At 33.9% G+C, this 18,435-nt stretch overlaps 3 protein-coding genes across 3 annotated transcripts; 1 reads left to right on the forward strand and 2 right to left on the reverse strand.

The window, feature by feature from the left end:
• Positions 1-1,108: 1,108 nt before the first annotated feature.
• On the reverse strand, positions 1,109-2,982 carry LOC105324118 (uncharacterized). Its single transcript, XM_034482081.2, has 5 exons — positions 2,814-2,982; positions 2,300-2,416; positions 1,913-1,996; positions 1,722-1,815; positions 1,109-1,590 (listed from the first exon to the last, which is right to left on the reverse strand). The coding sequence occupies exons 3-5, from the start codon at positions 1,947-1,949 to the stop codon at positions 1,293-1,295; spliced, it is 429 nt and encodes a 142-aa protein (XP_034337972.2). The 5' UTR covers positions 1,950-1,996; positions 2,300-2,416; positions 2,814-2,982; the 3' UTR covers positions 1,109-1,292.
• Positions 2,983-4,529: 1,547 nt separating this feature from the next.
• Positions 4,530-8,880, reverse strand: LOC105348783 (uncharacterized). Its single transcript, XM_011458353.4, has 7 exons — positions 8,755-8,880; positions 8,070-8,435; positions 7,755-7,937; positions 6,945-7,061; positions 6,415-6,498; positions 5,860-5,953; positions 4,530-5,636 (listed from the first exon to the last, which is right to left on the reverse strand). Exons 1-7 carry the CDS (start codon positions 8,816-8,818, stop codon positions 5,342-5,344), a joined length of 1,203 nt encoding a protein of 400 aa, XP_011456655.3. The 5' UTR covers positions 8,819-8,880; the 3' UTR covers positions 4,530-5,341.
• Positions 8,881-10,981: 2,101 nt separating this feature from the next.
• Positions 10,982-15,656, forward strand: LOC105348784 (TNF receptor-associated factor 4). Its single transcript, XM_011458354.4, has 9 exons — positions 10,982-11,146; positions 11,827-11,973; positions 12,851-12,902; positions 13,040-13,144; positions 13,459-13,698; positions 13,929-14,006; positions 14,149-14,289; positions 14,678-14,870; positions 15,022-15,656. Exons 1-9 carry the CDS (start codon positions 11,061-11,063, stop codon positions 15,348-15,350), a joined length of 1,371 nt encoding a protein of 456 aa, XP_011456656.4. The 5' UTR covers positions 10,982-11,060; the 3' UTR covers positions 15,351-15,656.
• The last annotated feature ends 2,779 nt before the right edge of the window (positions 15,657-18,435 follow it).

The following is an 18,435-nucleotide window of genomic DNA, read 5'->3' on the forward strand; positions in this document are numbered from 1 at the left end:
GAAAAGGTGTTGAGTTCTTCCATTCTATGGATTAAAATTTTTAGTTGAAAGGTATTTGCAGTCTCAAAAAGGTTTGTTGTGATATATTTGACTGTTATTTTCAAGGCAACATCATTCATTAACTTTCTCCAAAATCGTTCCAGAGCGATTCTGCAATATTCTGCTACTTTACGGGTATAAGTAAGGGAGGGGCTTTTCCCGAGACACAGTTAGGTTATTCAAACTAAGGAAAGTGTAGTGAAATTAATAGCATCATTGTAGGCTTATAGCTTTGTTATGTAAATGTCAATAATAAGGTGTATCGATGTACCTATTTCTAAATGTTCGATATGCAATGTCAACCCGTGCACGCACGGGTCAAAGTCTAGTGATTTTAAAAAAAAAAAATTTTAGTACACTGCTCTTTAATTATCTATGTTTTAATTGATGTTCGTTTTTTGTTAACAGACAACTTCAAAAGAATGATTTCTACGTCACAAATTGCATTTTAAGCGTCAATGTCAAACAATGAACCCACCATTGGTACATATCATTTGCTCATTTTTTATCATGCATTACTCAATGTCGGGAATGGATATCATCCGAATTCCGGGGTGTTCATAGCCCCAAACAGTGGAATATATGTGTTTATGTGGACCCTTCGATTATACGATCAGTCGATTGTGCTCGTGGTAAATGGCATTGACTACACTTCAATCTTCAATAGATCGTTTGATCATGACAATACTGTGCATGTCGTGGGAGCAGATGAGTCCGAGACAGGGTGTGCCGTCGATAGGGTCAATCAGGGGGAAGATGTCTTTCTTCGATCACATTTAGCGTACAAAGGCAAGGAGGGAATATTCAGCAATGGTTTTGGCGTTTGGTGGCTGGATCTTATTTTAGACAATTTTTTCGACTGAAAGTGTTAAAATATATTTTAACAGCAATCAAATATATATGAACAAAGCTATTATTTGATTAAAAATCGAATTCCTTAAATTAATTTCTTACAATGCGTCAAAATGAATATTTGAAATTTTGTAAACATCATGTTATTCAAACAATAAATCATTCATTCCATATATAATATAAAACAACTCAAACAAATATATAACATATGCAAAAAGAGTCGAATATGCGAACAGAAATACATTAATTCAAAACAGGAGGAAATCAGAGAGATCTTACATCTACAAATATATCAAATGCACAAAGTGGATTTTCAAAAACGAAATAAAATACTTTAATTTGTCAAAAATTATCTGAGTTTAGTACACTTTTAATCTTCTATATTCGTATAAAGAACCGTTTTAAGCACTTGGCAACATATCTATGTATAATTCCTCTTCTCCTCGAGGTGCCTCACATTTGACAGACGATGGACTCTGTTGTTCCTTTGTTGAACTTCTTTCGGGTTCCGTTAAATATGGAACACTATTATGGTAGTGTGACTTTTTTCCAATCTCTAGTTTACTCGGCTGGTCACACATACATTTTGCGTTGTGTATTTCTATCTTTATGTCACCACCGTATGTCAATCTGTTCCTGAGTACAAAGTTTTTGTCTGCAGCTTTTACATGGATCTCGGTGGACTTGCTTTTCAATAATCTGTAAAAGAAATTGAAAAGACAACCTTCTCTATTTTATTTGTTTTCAAGTCCCATTACATTAATACAATGCATTTATTTCATTGCAGCTTTTTAATGCTCGAATCAATACCACATAAAACTGAGACATACCTCTGTTGTTGAATAATAGATAATACCATCAGAAGTGATATCATAATAGTGATGACCGTACTGACCCATATCAAAGGAGAAAAGTTAGATTGGTCTGGATTTAAAAAGAGTTCGATTATTTTTATGTGACATTTATAAATGTTAGTTCTAAGAAGTGTTTTATGAGCGTATTATCCTTCTTGTAACAATACCTCTGAATCCTGTATCTTTTGTGTTCTCTGTTGTCATACCATGACTGTATCGCCAGGTTTGAACATGACTAGCAGTAGCTCCTACTACACATCGAGAACTATTAAACGGAGGATTCTCCACAATTGTTTTAACGAATTATTTATTGAGTCTGTATCTCGCTTACATAAGATCAAGAAAGATGACTTATTACATAAATCTCAACATATCAGATAGTACATAAGATATATTGCTTAAGTTAACGGAGGGATACTTTTTAGTCATTTTCATATGTATTGCACTATACAGATCATCATAATAGCTTAAAATAGGAAATAATATATTTCATAAAGAAATAATTTTCTTCTATAGGAATGCTAAACATAAAAGAAGAAAGCAATATAACGTACATTGTACTTTGAGAAGAATGTAGCTATATATTATAGCATCCTGTACTTCAATAGTCAACTGGTTGGTTAGCAGCGAGAAACTTTCTCCATACACTCCGGTATTGATTTTTTGATGTTCTGCAACACATTATAAAAATTGTATAGTGCCATGACTACCGCTGTAACATTTATTGCATTATCTAACTTGTAGTTTTAATTGAACGGATATCCATGCATCGTCCATGCTACTAAGTTAGTCGGATTGGGAACAACAAGAAAATCTAGATTTTAAATTGTGTTCTTTTTTTCGATATATTTTTTTATATCTTAGAAATTTAAGAATATACATGTACAAGTTTTATTGGTTTATAAGGCATGCAAATGTGATGATTGTCTTTCTGTTCTATTTTTTTATATCTTAGAAATTTAAGAATATACATGTACACATGTACAAGTTTTATTGGTTTATAAGGCATGCAAATGTAATGATTATCTTTCTGTATTCTATTGTCAGATAATGTTTTCCTATACTTACCATAAAGCAGAATGCCGTTGGATGATATGCGTATCCCTGTCAAATGCGTCTGCAATATCTCAATTCCTAATATTCTACCTCCTATTTGACAAGAAAAATTGCCTTTGACTCCAAGCAGCTTAAAAAAGAATTGTTTATATTCATTGCCAACTTCATGTTTGCAGTTCTGCACAACTTCAAAATCTAAAAAAAATAAAAAGCATTTTAAAATCAGAAAACAATAATAAACCTTTTTTTTGCCAATAAACAAATTTAATTTTTACAGTTACAAGTATTACACGGTTCAGTAAAATTACCCGGTATGCATTCATATTCGACGCTGTGACATAATGAAACCAAATGATAGGTAATGGAAGAACTAGGCAAACTTCCTTCCATTTTTTCAAAGTATGTTCTGTGTAAAGTACATTCCCTCTTGTTGTTGCAGCTGTTTACAGTTTGGGCAAACATTGATGAATGGTATGTTATTTCTTTGTTCAGAGGCAAAGTAACTCCACGGGAACCAATTCCCTGGCCATCACAGTCTGTCGTGTAATTTGGTGTCTTGTGGGCATTCCTTATGTGATGGTGTTTAACATATAGTGTCTGATTTTGTCCACAAAGAAGTTTGAACGCTTTCCATTTTTGTGTTTCCAAACATGGGGATCGGTGTGTACTAGCAGTCACTTTAAAAACAAATTTTATCTTAAAATACATGTTTACATGTCTTAAAAATCAATTTCGTCAGAAATTGTCAATTAGGTTATTCAAAACGTAAACTAGAGGCCGTTTACAACAGTATTCGAATAAAACTAGTATGTAAAACAATCATGTTAGAAAGAATAACAAAGTATGCTAAAAGTCAACCACACGTTGAAATAAATGTATTATTTCTTATCTTAAGTAAGGAAAATACAAGAAATCATACAGGATACTAAAAGATAACAATAATTGTAATTTTTAAATGATCTAAAATGACGTTTGTATATTATTTTTGTTAAAAACATGGTATTTTTGATTACCTTTGAGGTCAATAAGGTGGTAAAATAAAGCCAGTTCCATGAAGTATAATATCATTTTTAGTCAGTTGTACCATAGTATATGAACGTACATGTATTGATTATAAGAAGATATAAACAATTATGTTCATTGTGTACTTTAAATTGTTCCTTATTACAGGAAAAGACCATTGAAAATGACAAGTCTAAAGTCTCATTCCTCTGTACCTCTTCGTTCTCATGGGAAAGCTCATATTCTGTGAAATAAATAATTATGTATCAATTTTAGTTATTACGTTTCACAAATACATGTAGTTAGTTTCCTTGAGAAACCAGTCAATAATTTATTCTATTTAAGGAAACTCTAAACAAAAGTGGGAAATTATGTTTATGTTTTAGGGAAAATGGAACAAAATAATGACGATAAATAACTTAATCTATTGAACTGTAAGTTTATAATAAAAGGATGCAAGGTACAATCAAGTTTGCCTTTTCTCTTTAGATAGCAATTTTGTTTAGACTTGATAAATTTCGAATCTAAAGAATTTATTACAAGAATATTATTATGTAAGAGTGCATTAGAAGTATTTCTTGGTCGCCATGAAAAAAAATTAGCATGGTTTGAATTTACCACATGTAAAATCAAACAGAATTTAATACAGAAGTCATTTTTATTTTTATGAAAATAAACCAAACAAAAAACAATAAATGTTCATAGGAACAAAAAAGCAAACACTCATATTAATCATTATTATATTAATTCTCATCAGACAGACATAGAGATATTTTTGGAAGTCACGTTTAAACCAATTAAAAAAATCAATTTGTAAAAAAAAAATACTCTATTACAAACAGAATGCCTATAAAACTTTTTATTTACATGTATGCGTCAAAATGAAATTTTGTAAACAAAAATCTTGCTATTCAAATCATAAATTATTCCTTACTTATTTTCTCATTTTTTTCTTTGCATAAATGTTTACAAATTTACAAAATTATGTTTACTAATGTTTACAAAAAAAAAACAACTTTGCGAAGATAATGGTAAAGACCAAACAACATACAGAAAAAACAGCAAAAAATTTCCATGTTCATATATTCCAAAATGTTAATGTCCTTTCTTTACAGAAGAGCCCATTTTGTATTTTTAACGAACCACCGAGTAAATAAAAAAGCATCTACATAAGCATCCTTAACTAAAAATGCAAATGAAAAACTGAAAAGTAGCTTAACTGATGAGGGGCTGTTGGACTTCTACCGCATGCGACAAAATGTTAAACCAATATCTAAATAACGCGTTTAAATGTCATTTAATACTCGTAAATCGGAATCAAACAAATACTGTTTTCCCATACTATTTTTTCTTTTTTAAGAAACCAAATGAAGTAATCAGATTCCACAATACCAATCAGATTGTTTTATAACCAGTTCTAGAAAACAAATTTCGTTTTGTGCTAGACCAATAGTAACACTGATATTTTTGGTAAGAAATTGTGTCGGTTGTGGGGTATTTGCAAGCAATAATGATCTCTATTTGTATACAGCAATGTTTTAAGCACGTGGCAGCATATCTATGTACAATTCCTCTTCTCCTTGAGGTGGCTCACAGTTGACAGACGATGAACACTGTTGATCTTGGGATTCCGTTAAATATGAGACACTATTTTCGTACAATGGATGTTTTTCAGTCTCTACATGTACTTTACTTGGCTTTTCACGTTTACACATACATTTTGCGTTGTGTATTTCTATCTTCAAGTCACCTCCGTGTGCTTGACAACTCCTGAGTACAAAGGTTTTGTCTGCAGCTTTTACATGGACCTCGGTGGACTTGCGCTTCAATAATCTGTAAAATTAAAATTCCACTCGTCCTTATTTTATTTCAGATTTCAAAATACACCACATTTTTACAAAAATGTACTTTAATTGTTCTGCTTAAATTAATACCCGAAGTAACTTTAAGCTATATTGATTCGTGTAGTTTCTACCTTATAAAATCATGCTTTCCAACGCCAACGAACAGTATAAAACTAAGATAATCAACTACAAGTATATTATAGTAAACATACCTCTGTTGTTGAATAATTGATAATACCATCAGAAATGATATCATTATAGTGATGATCGTACTGACCCATATCAAAGAAGAAAAATTAGATTTGTCTGGAATTAAAAACAGTTCGGTTATTTTAATAACATTGATAAATGTTGGTTCTGGTTATAGAGCATATAATCCTTCTTGTACAGGCACGTAGCATCGTTTTTGAAAGTGGGGGGCCAGACTCATCCAAAAAAATCTTGACAAGCAAAAAAAAAAAAAAAAAAAAAAAGGGAAATAAGACTTTCCCAAAATCTTCAAAATCCTAATCCGTGGGGGGGGGGGGGGGGGGGGGGGGGGGGGGGTTGGCGTAGTATAACTTCAATTTCAATCCTAATTTCCTTATTTTCATATCAATTTTTTACATCCTCCAAAAAAAGTGGGGGGGGGGGCCAACTCCGTGTTAATTCAATTTTTTATATGTAAATTTAAAAAAATTAGTTGCTGCGAGAAAAAGTGGGGGGGGGGGGGGCAGGCCCCGGCCCCCTGCCCCCCCCCTGATGCTACGTGCCTGTTGTAACAATACCTCTGAAGTCTTCATTTTTAGTGCTTTCTGCTGTCACATCATGACTGTATCGCCTGGCCACAACATGTCTGTCAGAAGTTCCTACTTCAAGTCAAGATATATCAAAGTAAAGGATTATTTGAATCAAACGAAGTATCATGCTAATAGAAGTATCAGGAAGTAAATATTGTTGCGTGCATTGATGTGGTTTAATTAAGCAATTTTGTAAAGTACAATAATGTTCATACATATTGATATGCTAGTATAAGCTAATACAGGAAATCGTATTTCGTGGATGCATTTGTTTGTTATTTTCATATTTAGAAAAAGCATTTGCATTTGATTAAACAATGTATTGTACTATGAAGGATATTGAATTGATATATGATGACGTATATGATCTAATAGGAGAGTACTCTGTTCTGACTTATTTATCATTTATCAGAACTATACAAGAAAAAAACTTTTATTCACTACAGAAACATATATCCTTTATAGGAAAAGCGAAGGGAGACAAAATTAACAAATAAAAAGAGAGTAACATAACGCACATTGTACTTTCAGCAAAATGTAGCTGTATATTCCAGCATTTTGTACTTCAATAGTCAACTGGTTGGTTAGCAGCGAGAAAATTTCCCCATACACCCCGGTATTGAACTTTTCGTGTTCTGCAATAAAAATTAGAATTTGTAGTTTGCCATTGACTAGCGCTGTTTCATTAGTTGCATTATCTAACATAATTTGCATTAAATTGATACATAAAAATTAAAAAAAACTCTGTCCCGAGTTTTTGCTTCCGCCACTTTTCGCTTGATATTTCGATAATCATAAAATAAATGCCTTTGTGCTCAAACAACGTGAGTCCACCAACATGAAATGTGTCCAGATTATCTATTTTGAAACGCCCGCTCTGCCACTTCAGAATTCAATACACAACCCAAAAGAGAAAGTCTACGGGGATTTTGCATTACATCAGCCATCAAATAGCCCGCATGATAACGTTGTAAAATTGTGCGAGGCATTCTGAGTGAGTTCCGAATGGTGAAAAGATGAAAACATTTCCCATTTTAAATCTCCTTTAAAAAAAAATTTTCGTTCCTGTTTACTTTTTTGAGTGAAACATTTGTCAATGAAGATATCTTGGATATTCCCCTTTATAAATTTTAACTTTGTTTAATTCACAGGTATAATTATGTATTTTAATTACCATAGTAAAGATCATCAAAAAGTGATGGAAGCATAACTTGGGACAGACTATAGTAGTCGTGCAGAGTGTCTAACGTTGCTAAAGTGGTCGGATCAGGAAAACATTTAAATTAAATTGTGCTTGCATGAAGCTTTACTGCAATGGCAATACTAACCATAAAGCAGGATGTTGTTGGATGATATGCGTATTCCTGTCTGGTATGTCTGCATTATCTCCATTCCTAATATTCTACCCATTATTTGACAAGAAAACTTGTCTTTGTCCCCGAACAACTTTAAATAAAAGTGTTCATAATCTGTGTCCACTTCATGGCTGCAGTTTTGCACCACCTCAGAATCTACAAGAATTGATTATAACGATTTTAAAATCAAGAAACAAAACTCATACATTTTTTAATCAATAAACAAGATTTAGATATTTTTTATATCTAAATGTACATTTACTTTTGAAGCATCAATTGTAAAATTACCCGGTATGCACTCATATTCGACGCTGTGACATAATGAGCCTACATAATCAGTAATGGAGGAACGAGGCAAGGTTTCTTCCGTGTTCTCAACGTATGTTTTCTGTAAAGTACATTCCCTTTTGTTGTTGCAGCTGGTTACAGTTTTTGCAAATGGTGATCCATAGTATGTTATTTCTTTATTTAAAGGCAATGTTACTCCACTTCCAATTCCCTGGCCATCACAGTCTGTCGTTAAGTTTGGTGTCTTGTAGGCATTCCTTATGTGATGATGTTTAACATATATTGTCTGATTATCCCCACAAAGAAGTTTGAATGGTTTCCAGTTTTGAGTTTCCAGACAGGGGGATCGGAGTGCATCAACAGTCACTTTGAAAAGCAATAAATGTTATTATAATTTTTGTACCTATGATAAAGATGCTGTTTATACCAATTTCATCAGAAATCTTGATTGGTTTCAGCTTAATAATTAAATGAATGCATTTTACAACAGCATTCTGATAAGGTTACCGAAAAACGTGAAATATCATGCTAAATGTCAACAATACGTTTAAATAAATGTATGATTTCTGAACTATAGTAAGGTATAGTAACAATCAACCGCACAGGGTTTCAATTATGCGTTGCATATGTTTTAAAATGACGTTATATATATCATATTTGTTTTAAACAAAGTGTATTTGATTACCTTTGAGGTCAAAAAGGTGGTAAATTAAAGTCAGTTTCACGAAGTATATCATCATCCCAGTCATGATTTACCATGATGTATACACGTTTTGATCACGACTAGAAATATACAGTAATGTTCTTTTTGTAACGTAACATGTTCCTAATTACAGGAAACGATCATTGAACATTGCGTCTAAAGTCTCATTGCGCTGTGCCGCTCAGTCTCATGAAAAAGCTAATATTCTGTAAAATCTCTGATTGTTTCCCAAAGTTCTTTCACAAATAATTAGTGTCCTTGAAAAACCAGTCAGTGATGCATTTTAATTAAGGAAACTCTATACAAAAGTGGATAATTTATTTGTTTACGCTTTCGGGAAAATAAATCAAATAATTTTTTAAAATGGTTTAATCTATCTAATTTTAATAATACAAACAAAGTTTGTTTTTCTTTTTTTTTCTTTTTTGGTAATAATAATGTTTAAAATTCATAAATTTTAAATTGAAAGAATTTATCACAATGATATTATTATGCAAGTGTGATTAAAAAGAGTTTCTTGGATGCAATGTGGCAAATGAACATGGTTTTAATTTACCATGTGTAATATCAAACAAGAGAAAAACAGAAGAAATAAAAAAAAAGAAAAAACTTAATGTTCAGTGGAAGACAAAACTTGAATTTTGTTCCATTCACAGTCCCCCATTTTGAATACTACTAGGTATAGTATCTATGCAAAGGGATCATATCACGAACTATTATATATGTACACATAAGAACATGTATATAGATTGTATTAATTTAATTCTCTGTATGTAATTGATGCCCACTTGTTCATTTTTAATCATACAAAGGTTGCTTCCTTGATTTGTGTAACACCCTGCATTAAAAATTAAAGACTCAATATTGGTTAATTCAGAACAATAAAAAGTCAGTAGCAAATATTCACATCACCATTATTAGATACCTTTTATTTATTGCCAAGATCTAAATCTGTGCTATAGCAAAGTCTGTTTTTAATTCAAGAATAATAGATATTAGTATATACAAGAGAGATAATTCCAACTTGGATTAATCACATGTAATCTTCAGCAAAACAGTAAAAAAAAATTATTATACCTTTTTTTTGACAGTCATGTGATAGAACGCAAATTAAACACAGAGTCTGCATAGGCTGCGTTCAAGATGGTACATGTAGCAGCCACCGAGCTCTATATAGCCGCTATCATCATGAACGATACGCTAATTTAGCAATAACAGCATTAATTCATTCAGTGCATTCAACAGGACCTAGCATCGTTAGATATAAACTTTTTAAAATAAATTATGCTTTAACGACTTCTATTTGTACGCCTTACGAAATGCATGATTATAAAACTGCAACTTATTTTTTTCCCCAAAAAAGAACTATATATGATAAGAGTTAAATTTGGCCCCCATAATTCGCCATTTTTTAAGTGTTTCGGGTACAATAAAATGTAATCTAATTTCTTAGAGGATTTGATATAAAATATATTTTTCATCTATTTATTTGATTTACTTGCACTCACTGGCAGTATATGACGTCAGAAGTGACGCCATTTCTATAATTTAATCAAAATCAGCCAAAAATTGACATTTTTCTTATCTATTTACGAATGGGAAATATAGAGCGCATGCTTGAACAAGGAAATCTTTTTGGTCACTTATTAGTCTTGGCTAGATACATCTCTGATTAAAATATTTTATTTGTTCAAGAATGCGCTCTATGTTTTCGGAAGGAAAAACTGCTGAAAAACAATCTGTTTTACGCTAAAAATGCAAAAATGGCGGGAAAAGGTTGTCTTTACAGTGTCATATTTCTAAATTGTGGGCACTTGAACCAAAATGAATATTATGTAAACACATCACATACATATCTGTACTAAGAAAACAAAGAATGATAGTAAAATGATGATGTTCATTTTAGGGGCCATTTTAGGCCCTTATCATATATAGTTCTTTCATTGTTATTTGGGAATACATGTATCGTATTCTTCACGTGAAAAGAAATACCGATAATGCTTAATGTCCGATCAATAGCGTGGTCACGAAATTAAATAACTACTGGAGTTAACTAGAAAAGTGTACAGTTCACTTTATCGATATGCTTTCTTTAAACCGTTTACACAAGACAATTGATCAAATTAAAATGTTCATGCTGTCAATAATTAAAGAAACAGCGATGAACAAAGAACAAATTCGATCGGCTGATCTTATGAAAAAACCTTTTTTTAAACTAACTTATTATCGATGGAAATTAAGTAAGACCTGCGTTCAAATTTATTTCGTCCAGAAGATTCGGGTGGAAAATGGATGACGACTTGTTTTTGAGCGGGCGGGAGCATACCTCCATTTCGATGCGGTCCCCCTCCGGTATGGACGGGGGGCTGGTCAAGTAAGTAACAGGAGAGGTAGTGGGGGGGGGGGGCAGAAAACCCATACATTTTACATGTCAAAGGTGTTACGATCCGGCAAGGTTCGCATTAGTCCCCATCTACGTGGCGGCGAAAAACGGGGGGGGGGGGGGGGGGGGGGGGGGGGGTTAATGTTTCACATGCCCAGTAACAAATAACTAACATCTTAAAAATAGATACTTGATAAATGCAAATTTTTTTTTATCTTAATTGATTTTGAGCAAGCAGTGTTTTGTGAATTCAAGATAATCGAATTATCATTTTCACCGTCATATTATAATTGATTTGTTTGTTGAGAAGGTGGCGTCAGTAGAAATCTACATACAGTATATTTCAGGCTATTAGAAAATTTTAAGCGTCAACGAATGTGTGAAAATGAAAATAAGACTCTTACCACATATTTTTAGTTTTGAACGCAATTAACCATTCATTACTTGGTTTGTCCCGGCAACTTACTATAATAACGTACTGCGAATTAGAAAATTACTTTTTCGTTTATTTATTTGATTACTTATTAAAAATTGTACAAAGTGTGTATTAACATAAGACAAGACATAAACATGAGTGGGTAATTGTTATGACCACATACCTAGCCAGTAGGCTATATGTACATACAATATAGTACAATCACACTCTTTCTTTGGTGTGTGTCTTTTACCAGTGATCACAAGGATACCCAGTATAACTTTCTGGAGCCGTTGGATAAGGCCTACGAATGCCCCGTGTGTTGCGAGGTGCTCAACCATCCAGTGTTGTTCGAAAAGTGCGGCCATCGATGCTGCGCCAATTGTTTGGGCGAAGTCATGAGGTAAGTTGTATATATCACAAGGATGTAAATGTATTTCAATGTAAAGAGGGTGCTGCAAAAAAGCGGGATTATTATCTAATGTAGAAAGGACCTTTAAATATTCTGATCGCTTGAAGAGTCATATCTAAATAAAGACACAAATAAATTACAGAGACGACTATTTTTACATAGAGGGTATGTTCCGTATGTCGGCAAACTACACAAACATTTTACGCGTGTTCTATCCAACAAGGCAACCACACTTAGTATTTGTTTTTCATAAAAACAGTTAGCAAGATATTTTCTGTATTTTGATGTTAACATAATATCACTTTGATTTCTACTGCCCAGCGTGTTTAAAATATCATTCTTTGGGGCTACATAAATAAATCTGAGTCTGACTCTTCAAAACCGCCAGAGTTGTAATTATAACCATTGCTTGTTTCTATTGCATCTAAATAAACGCCTTTAATAAAAATTGGAAATCTTATGGCAGTTTTCAAGAAATTGACTGACTAACGTTACGATTTAATTCATTTTGTTTCGGGGGGGGGGGGGGGCAGTTTTTGACAACAATGAGAATTCCCAATTTATAAAGCATAAAATCTGCCACATTTGCCTGTGTAACCATTCTTAAATTTATTTTATGGTCTTATAGTACAGACTTTCTAGATAAAATTCTACACTGCTTTATGTACAATGTTGCATGAAAAAAAAGATTTACATCTAATTCTGTAACTTTGATTTTTTTCATTTTATATGCAACTCTTTTAAGAAAAATAGCACGTGAACTGTAACACCCTCTTTGCACGTGTATCTAAATCCTTTACACTTATGAAATGCCTGCAATTAGAAAAATATCCACGTGCATTTTAACTTTTTTGAATTCTATTTTTAGAGGCGGAGGCAAATGTCCTATCGACCAAACAGTCATCGACAGGGATAGAGATGTAATTTACTCTCTCTCTCTCTCTCTCTCTCTCTCTCTCTCTCTCTCTCTCTCTCTCTCTCTCTCTCTCTCTCTCTCTCTCTTGGTGAATGCAATTAACATACTAACCGTGATACTGTTAAATTTTGTACATTGTAGGTTATGCCCGACAACGTTTTCCAGCAGGAAATCGACCTCCTGCAACTCAAATGTTCCTTTGTGGATAGAGGGTGTTCTTGGTATGGAACTATGAAGGACATTAAGGTGGGCCCATAAATACAAAGTTTAAACACGTCATAAACATGTATTTCTTATGATATATTTTATATGTCGGGCGACGCTGTTACAATTCGCAGCTACAATAACCAGTTTTCTTTTGCCTATTTACAGTAACTATCTTACATAAAAAACACATTAATGTTATTATATAGTACGATACGTATGGTTAATTTAAAGTTGTATGTGTTTTAGAATTATACAACTAACATGTACAATAGTATATATTAATTACATATAAATTAATATGATATTAATACTTCCAAGTGTTTTGTATGGTGACTTTGTTACATATTTTATAGGCCCATTTGGACGATTGCAAATTCGTCCCAGTGATGTGCCCAAAGCGTTGTGGAAAGGAATTGGAAAAGTCCATGCTGAGGGCTCATTTACAAGAAGACTGTCCTAAGAGAGAGGTCAAATGCGATTTCTGCAATATCCCCATTACTGTGGAGCAAGAGGAATCGCATCTTACGGTCTGTGGCAAGTTTATGATTCCTTGTCCGAATGAGTGCAAAAAAGGGGAAATTCCACGAGAGGAGGTAAGCCGTACCTTCATCGTTAACACATAAATGCGCATTTAGATACGTGTAATGAATTTGAAATTAAAGTGCTGAAGTATAACAGTGTTGAAATTTAATCAAAAGCATGTCTAATATCGACAAAAAATAATTAAAATTGAGATTGGTATGAATTCCAAAATTTCCTTTACATATATGCATGTTTATTAAATCAAGATTTACAATGTAAATAAAAATTGGTTATTCTTTAGCTGCAAGATCACCTGGAGAATAAATGTCCCCAACAGCAGGTACCCTGTCCGTTCCATGATGCCGGCTGTGAATTCATGGTAAGATTTAATTTCCAATAATGGGGAAAATGTGTTCCATTTTTAAATTATTGCTCATGATTTCTTCATATGGATAAAGAAATAAAGTTATCAAGTTTTATTATGAAAAAAAAATCATTCAAATTATTATATAACATTGCAGAGCAAGAGAAAGCATCTTCACAAACACATCAAAGACGACCCCATTCAGCACTTGGCCATGGCTTGTGACGTTATCATTAAACACAAAAAGGTCCTTGATGACAACGATAAGCTACTTACCAAACACTCAGATAGCATTCAGGTGCGGTATGCAAACGTCTTAGTCGTGTGATGCATCATATCATTGCATTTAAGTTTTTTATTGCTTGCTTATATCATTAATTAGCAAAGTTAACCCTTTTAAAGAAAACGATTGTAAAATATTACAATATATTTTTAGAAATACACTAATTAATAAATGTGCAATAAATCGCTTGACAAGAGAGATTAATCTTACTAAATAAAAAGATATTGTACAAACTATGGTTTATCTATTTTATTAAAACAATTTTTAAGATTCTTTCAAATATTCTTTTTAAAAAAATCAAAATCTTAAAATATTAAACTACATTTGCACAAATAAGTGGTTGCATATTAAAGTAAAACCCTGATTGCCTGACCGATGAAATATATGTATTTTTCTTAAAAAGATCATGGAAAGGAAGGTTAGCACTCTGGAAAAGCTGTATGGATGTCAGCTGGTTTGGAAAATCGAGAAATGGGAATACAAAATGGAGGAGGCAAAGTTAGGGAGAAAGACAACCATCTTCAGTCCGCCATTTCTGACCGCTAGACATGGCTATAAAATGGCCATGTCGATATGTCCTTATGGGGATGGACGAGGCAAGAAATGAAATTCGTAAAAATACCGTATATGACTAAAAGACCTTTTAAAAGATGATCCAATTGAACTTAAGTTAAATATCTATTTCAAACGCATACATCAATGAAAAAATATCAAAATATTAAGAGTGTGTTAATAATCTCATTTCAGCACGTGGGAAGTTTCTCTCAATCTTCATTTGTATTTGCAAAGGGGAGTATGACGCTCTGCTTGGATGGCCATTCTGTCATCGGATTTCCTTCACCCTGGTGGACCAATGCCAAGATCCGGCCGCTCGACGTAACGTGACGTATTCCATTAAACCAAACATCATCAGGGACAACAAAGCGTTTCTTGGGCGACCGATCGGAGAGAGAAACGCCAGCTTTGGGGCCCAAAAGTTTGTAGAGCTGGAGGTGATAAAAGAAAAAGACTACATCCGCGACGACTGCGTTTTTATAAAATGCACGATTGATAGTGACGATATGATTCTTCTGTAAAGAGCGCTAGGCGGCCATTATTAGACTCTCATGTCCAGTGTACGACTTACACACTGTACTTTGCTCGAGCTCTTTTTAAGTGATATTCAATTATGTTGCCGTAAATGACCTTTGAAAGAGAACGTCACATTTTGTAACAAAGACGTGTCTTAATTTTCGATATACTGTAGCTGTAAATCACGTACAATGTATATTAACTTAATATGATTTATAGTTTAGCATTTTTCTTTTTAATCATAGTTGGAAAAAAAATTGTTTTTTAAAGTATTTTCGTTGTGTTCTTATGTTTAACGGATTCCCAAGTAGAATAAAATTGTTCGGATTTGACATTTGAAACAATAAAAGACAACTATTTATGGTTATCAATTACATATATCGAGTAGATCTTGTAACCCGTTTTAAAACAACAGTTTGGTTTACAATTCGTGAACTGTCATTGCCCTGAAACAACGCACTTCGGAAAAAAATTTCAAACTGCGTTAAATTTGTGACCAGGTCAACGCACCAGTTAAAGATGATTGTATTTCTAGATGAATTTTGTATACATGTATTTGTCTATTTATTATTAACTCCCCCCCCCCCCACACACATACATACACAACCTCACACCCAGTCATTAGACCCACACACGACTCCCAGTCACTCGATAACAAAGCAAGTACTATCGTTGTTTTTTTATAAAGGGGGGGGGGGGGTGATTAAGTTGAAATCTTGACAAGCAATAAAAAAACAAACAAACAAAAAGAAACCCCGTAAAAAACCGATTTCAGAGCAATTTCCGTCGTATTCCGTGGGGGAAGGGGGAGGGGGGGGGGGAGGGGGAGGGGGTGGAAAGAGTACGTGTACAGTGTACCTGAAACGAATTTCATTTCATACCCCCCCCCCCCCCTTCTTCCCCTAAATTGGGTGAGTTTCAAAATTCAGTTTTCTTTATGTAAAAATAAGAAAAAAGTATGTTGCGAGAAAAAGTGTGAGTCTGTGCAACGACGACAAGTGACCCCCTCAGAATATTGACCCAGGGGTCAAATTTCTTCGGAAACACTGACCCAGGGTCAGTATTTTATGACAAGTAGGGTCCTTTTTCTACAGTAGAAAACCATTCCAGACCTGTAGATATACGACCCCCTGCCCGTTGAAAGCTGACCCCATAGAATTTTGACCTCACTTATAAACTACATAGGAATTATAGAAATTAAAAGCGATACGTTTATATCATTCATGTTTGGTTATTTTCCCGGGGGTGGGGGCAGCGAAAGCATATCAATCAATCATACTTTATTTCCTCTGATATGACAACATACAACTAGCATATGATTATATACAATTTATATATGCACACACACACACGCTCACACACACCCACACACACACACACATTACATGTACACATACATGAAAATGAAAACAAGAGAAAAAGTTATTTACAGTGTCCCATAGGGGTAATAGCCTTGAAGTGGATCAGGTAGTAGCGGAAGTGGCAACTGTTATGGATCGGAAGTATGCTGCCGCTGTCGCCCGAACAAGATTGAAGTTCAGAATGTGGAATGATTTATTGTCCGATTCATGATTTGTACGACGCCCGAGAAGTACATGAAATAGGTCGTTTTCAGAAAGACCACATAATTCCGCGCATAATTCTATGTTAAAACAGTTTGTTATTATGTTCCACCAATTTTCACGTATTACCACAGTAGCTGGGCAGACACAAGAAGAATGTTGAAACACGTCGACAAAGGATTTACCGCACAGAATACATGAATAGGGATTTCCATTGAAACTTACACTTGTGCAGAGTTTACAGATGAACTTGCAGAGTTTGATTTCCGAATAGTTTTCAGGTATATTCCAAATCGAGGAGGGTTTTGACTCTCTGAAAATTTCTGTGAAAACTAGGAAGTCAGGGTCATGAGACATCCGCGCTTTTCGTTGAGAAAGGTGTGAATTAGTAACATTGTTGCGGACAATTTTCTTCCAGCAAGGTTTCTCGGGAAAGGTTCCGTCTTTTAGAAAATCCCACAAGTAAACTGTAAGGTTGTAAGATTGGAGAACCTTTATAATATCAGGAATAAAGCCAAACTGATTTACGGAAAGATCGTGTAAGTAAGAAAATAATCTCGTTAGAAATATCCTTTTTGTTAACGTTTTTGGGTCTAAACGACAAAGTCTCCCAAAGAATAAAAGCTTCCGAACGTCAATCTCTGCGTTGATAGGTAATACATCAAAAAAGGATTCGCACATGTCTGATCTGCACAGTTTTGGTAAATCCAGCGAGTTCTTACAGACAAAGTGTTGAAATGCGTTTAGTTTGTTTTTGTCTGTTAGAGACAAGTTGCACCAAAGTTCGCATCCATAAAGCACTGATGGGAGTACAATTTTTTTGTATAGATGGGATAACGTATTAGGGTTAAGAAATGGTGTGCCAAGATCGGATAATGCAAAGTAGGATTTTCGTCCTTTGTTGCATGCTTCGTTTATTCTATCCGAAAGTTTACACTTGTGGTTGATTACGATTCCTAGATGGTTGTAAGATTGTTCACAAGACACTTTTGCAGGACCTAGATGCCAGTTTGTGTTATCTAGTTTAGCTTTTTTAGCGCGAAACTGTAGAACACATGATTTAGACGCATTAAATGTAAATCGCCACTTGCAGGAATAGTTGTATGCAATATTTAACAGTGTTTGTAGCGCAAGCGGAGAAATACCAATTAGAGCCAAGTCATCTGCTAAGGAAGTGCAGCTGCTAGGTATATTGAGTATACCTGTGTTTGGACTACCGGACTGTATGGCATGGATGAGATCATTTATGTAGACAAGATAAAGGAACGTTGATAGTACGCCACCCTGTCGAACACCTTGTTGTACGGGAAACCACTCTGAACGAGTTTGATTTACGACAATTGAGCTTAGGGTGTTTTGGTGGCATTTGTTAATGAGAGACCATAATTTGCCCTTAATACCAAGTTCATATAGCTTAAACATTAGTCCAGGCCTCCACACCGTGTCAAATGCCTTGCTGGTGTCAAGAAAACATACGAATACATTGCTTCCTTGTTCTAAATTATGTATTATTGTCTCTTGGAGATTA

The sequence above is a fragment of the Magallana gigas genome, chromosome 3 (genome assembly GCF_963853765.1).
Source record: "Magallana gigas chromosome 3, xbMagGiga1.1, whole genome shotgun sequence".
Taxonomy (NCBI): domain Eukaryota; kingdom Metazoa; phylum Mollusca; class Bivalvia; order Ostreida; family Ostreidae; genus Magallana; species Magallana gigas.

Excerpts from the sequence above, each read along its gene's own strand:
- LOC105324118 (XM_034482081.2), bottom strand. The coding sequence starts at position 1,949 with ATGACAACAGAGAACACAAAAGATACAGGATTCAGAG. Across the intron at positions 1,816-1,912 it reads AAAAGATACAGGATTCAGAG|ACCAATCTAACTTTTCTCCT; the intron begins GTATTGTTACAA and ends TTTTAAATCCAG. Across the intron at positions 1,591-1,721 it reads TCTATTATTCAACAACAGAG|ATTATTGAAAAGCAAGTCCA; the intron begins GTATGTCTCAGT and ends TTTCTTTTACAG.
- LOC105348783 (XM_011458353.4), bottom strand. The coding sequence starts at position 8,818 with ATGACTGGGATGATGATATACTTCGTGAAACTGACTTTAATTTACCAC. Across the intron at positions 5,954-6,414 it reads TAAAAATGAAGACTTCAGAG|ACAAATCTAATTTTTCTTCT; the intron begins GTATTGTTACAA and ends TTTTAATTCCAG. Across the intron at positions 5,637-5,859 it reads TCAATTATTCAACAACAGAG|ATTATTGAAGCGCAAGTCCA; the intron begins GTATGTTTACTA and ends TTAATTTTACAG.
- LOC105348784 (XM_011458354.4), top strand. The coding sequence starts at position 11,061 with ATGGATGACGACTTGTTTTTGAGCGGGCGGGAGCATACCTCCATTTCG. Across the intron at positions 13,699-13,928 it reads GGGAAATTCCACGAGAGGAG|CTGCAAGATCACCTGGAGAA; the intron begins GTAAGCCGTACC and ends GTTATTCTTTAG. Across the intron at positions 14,007-14,148 it reads ATGCCGGCTGTGAATTCATG|AGCAAGAGAAAGCATCTTCA; the intron begins GTAAGATTTAAT and ends ATAACATTGCAG.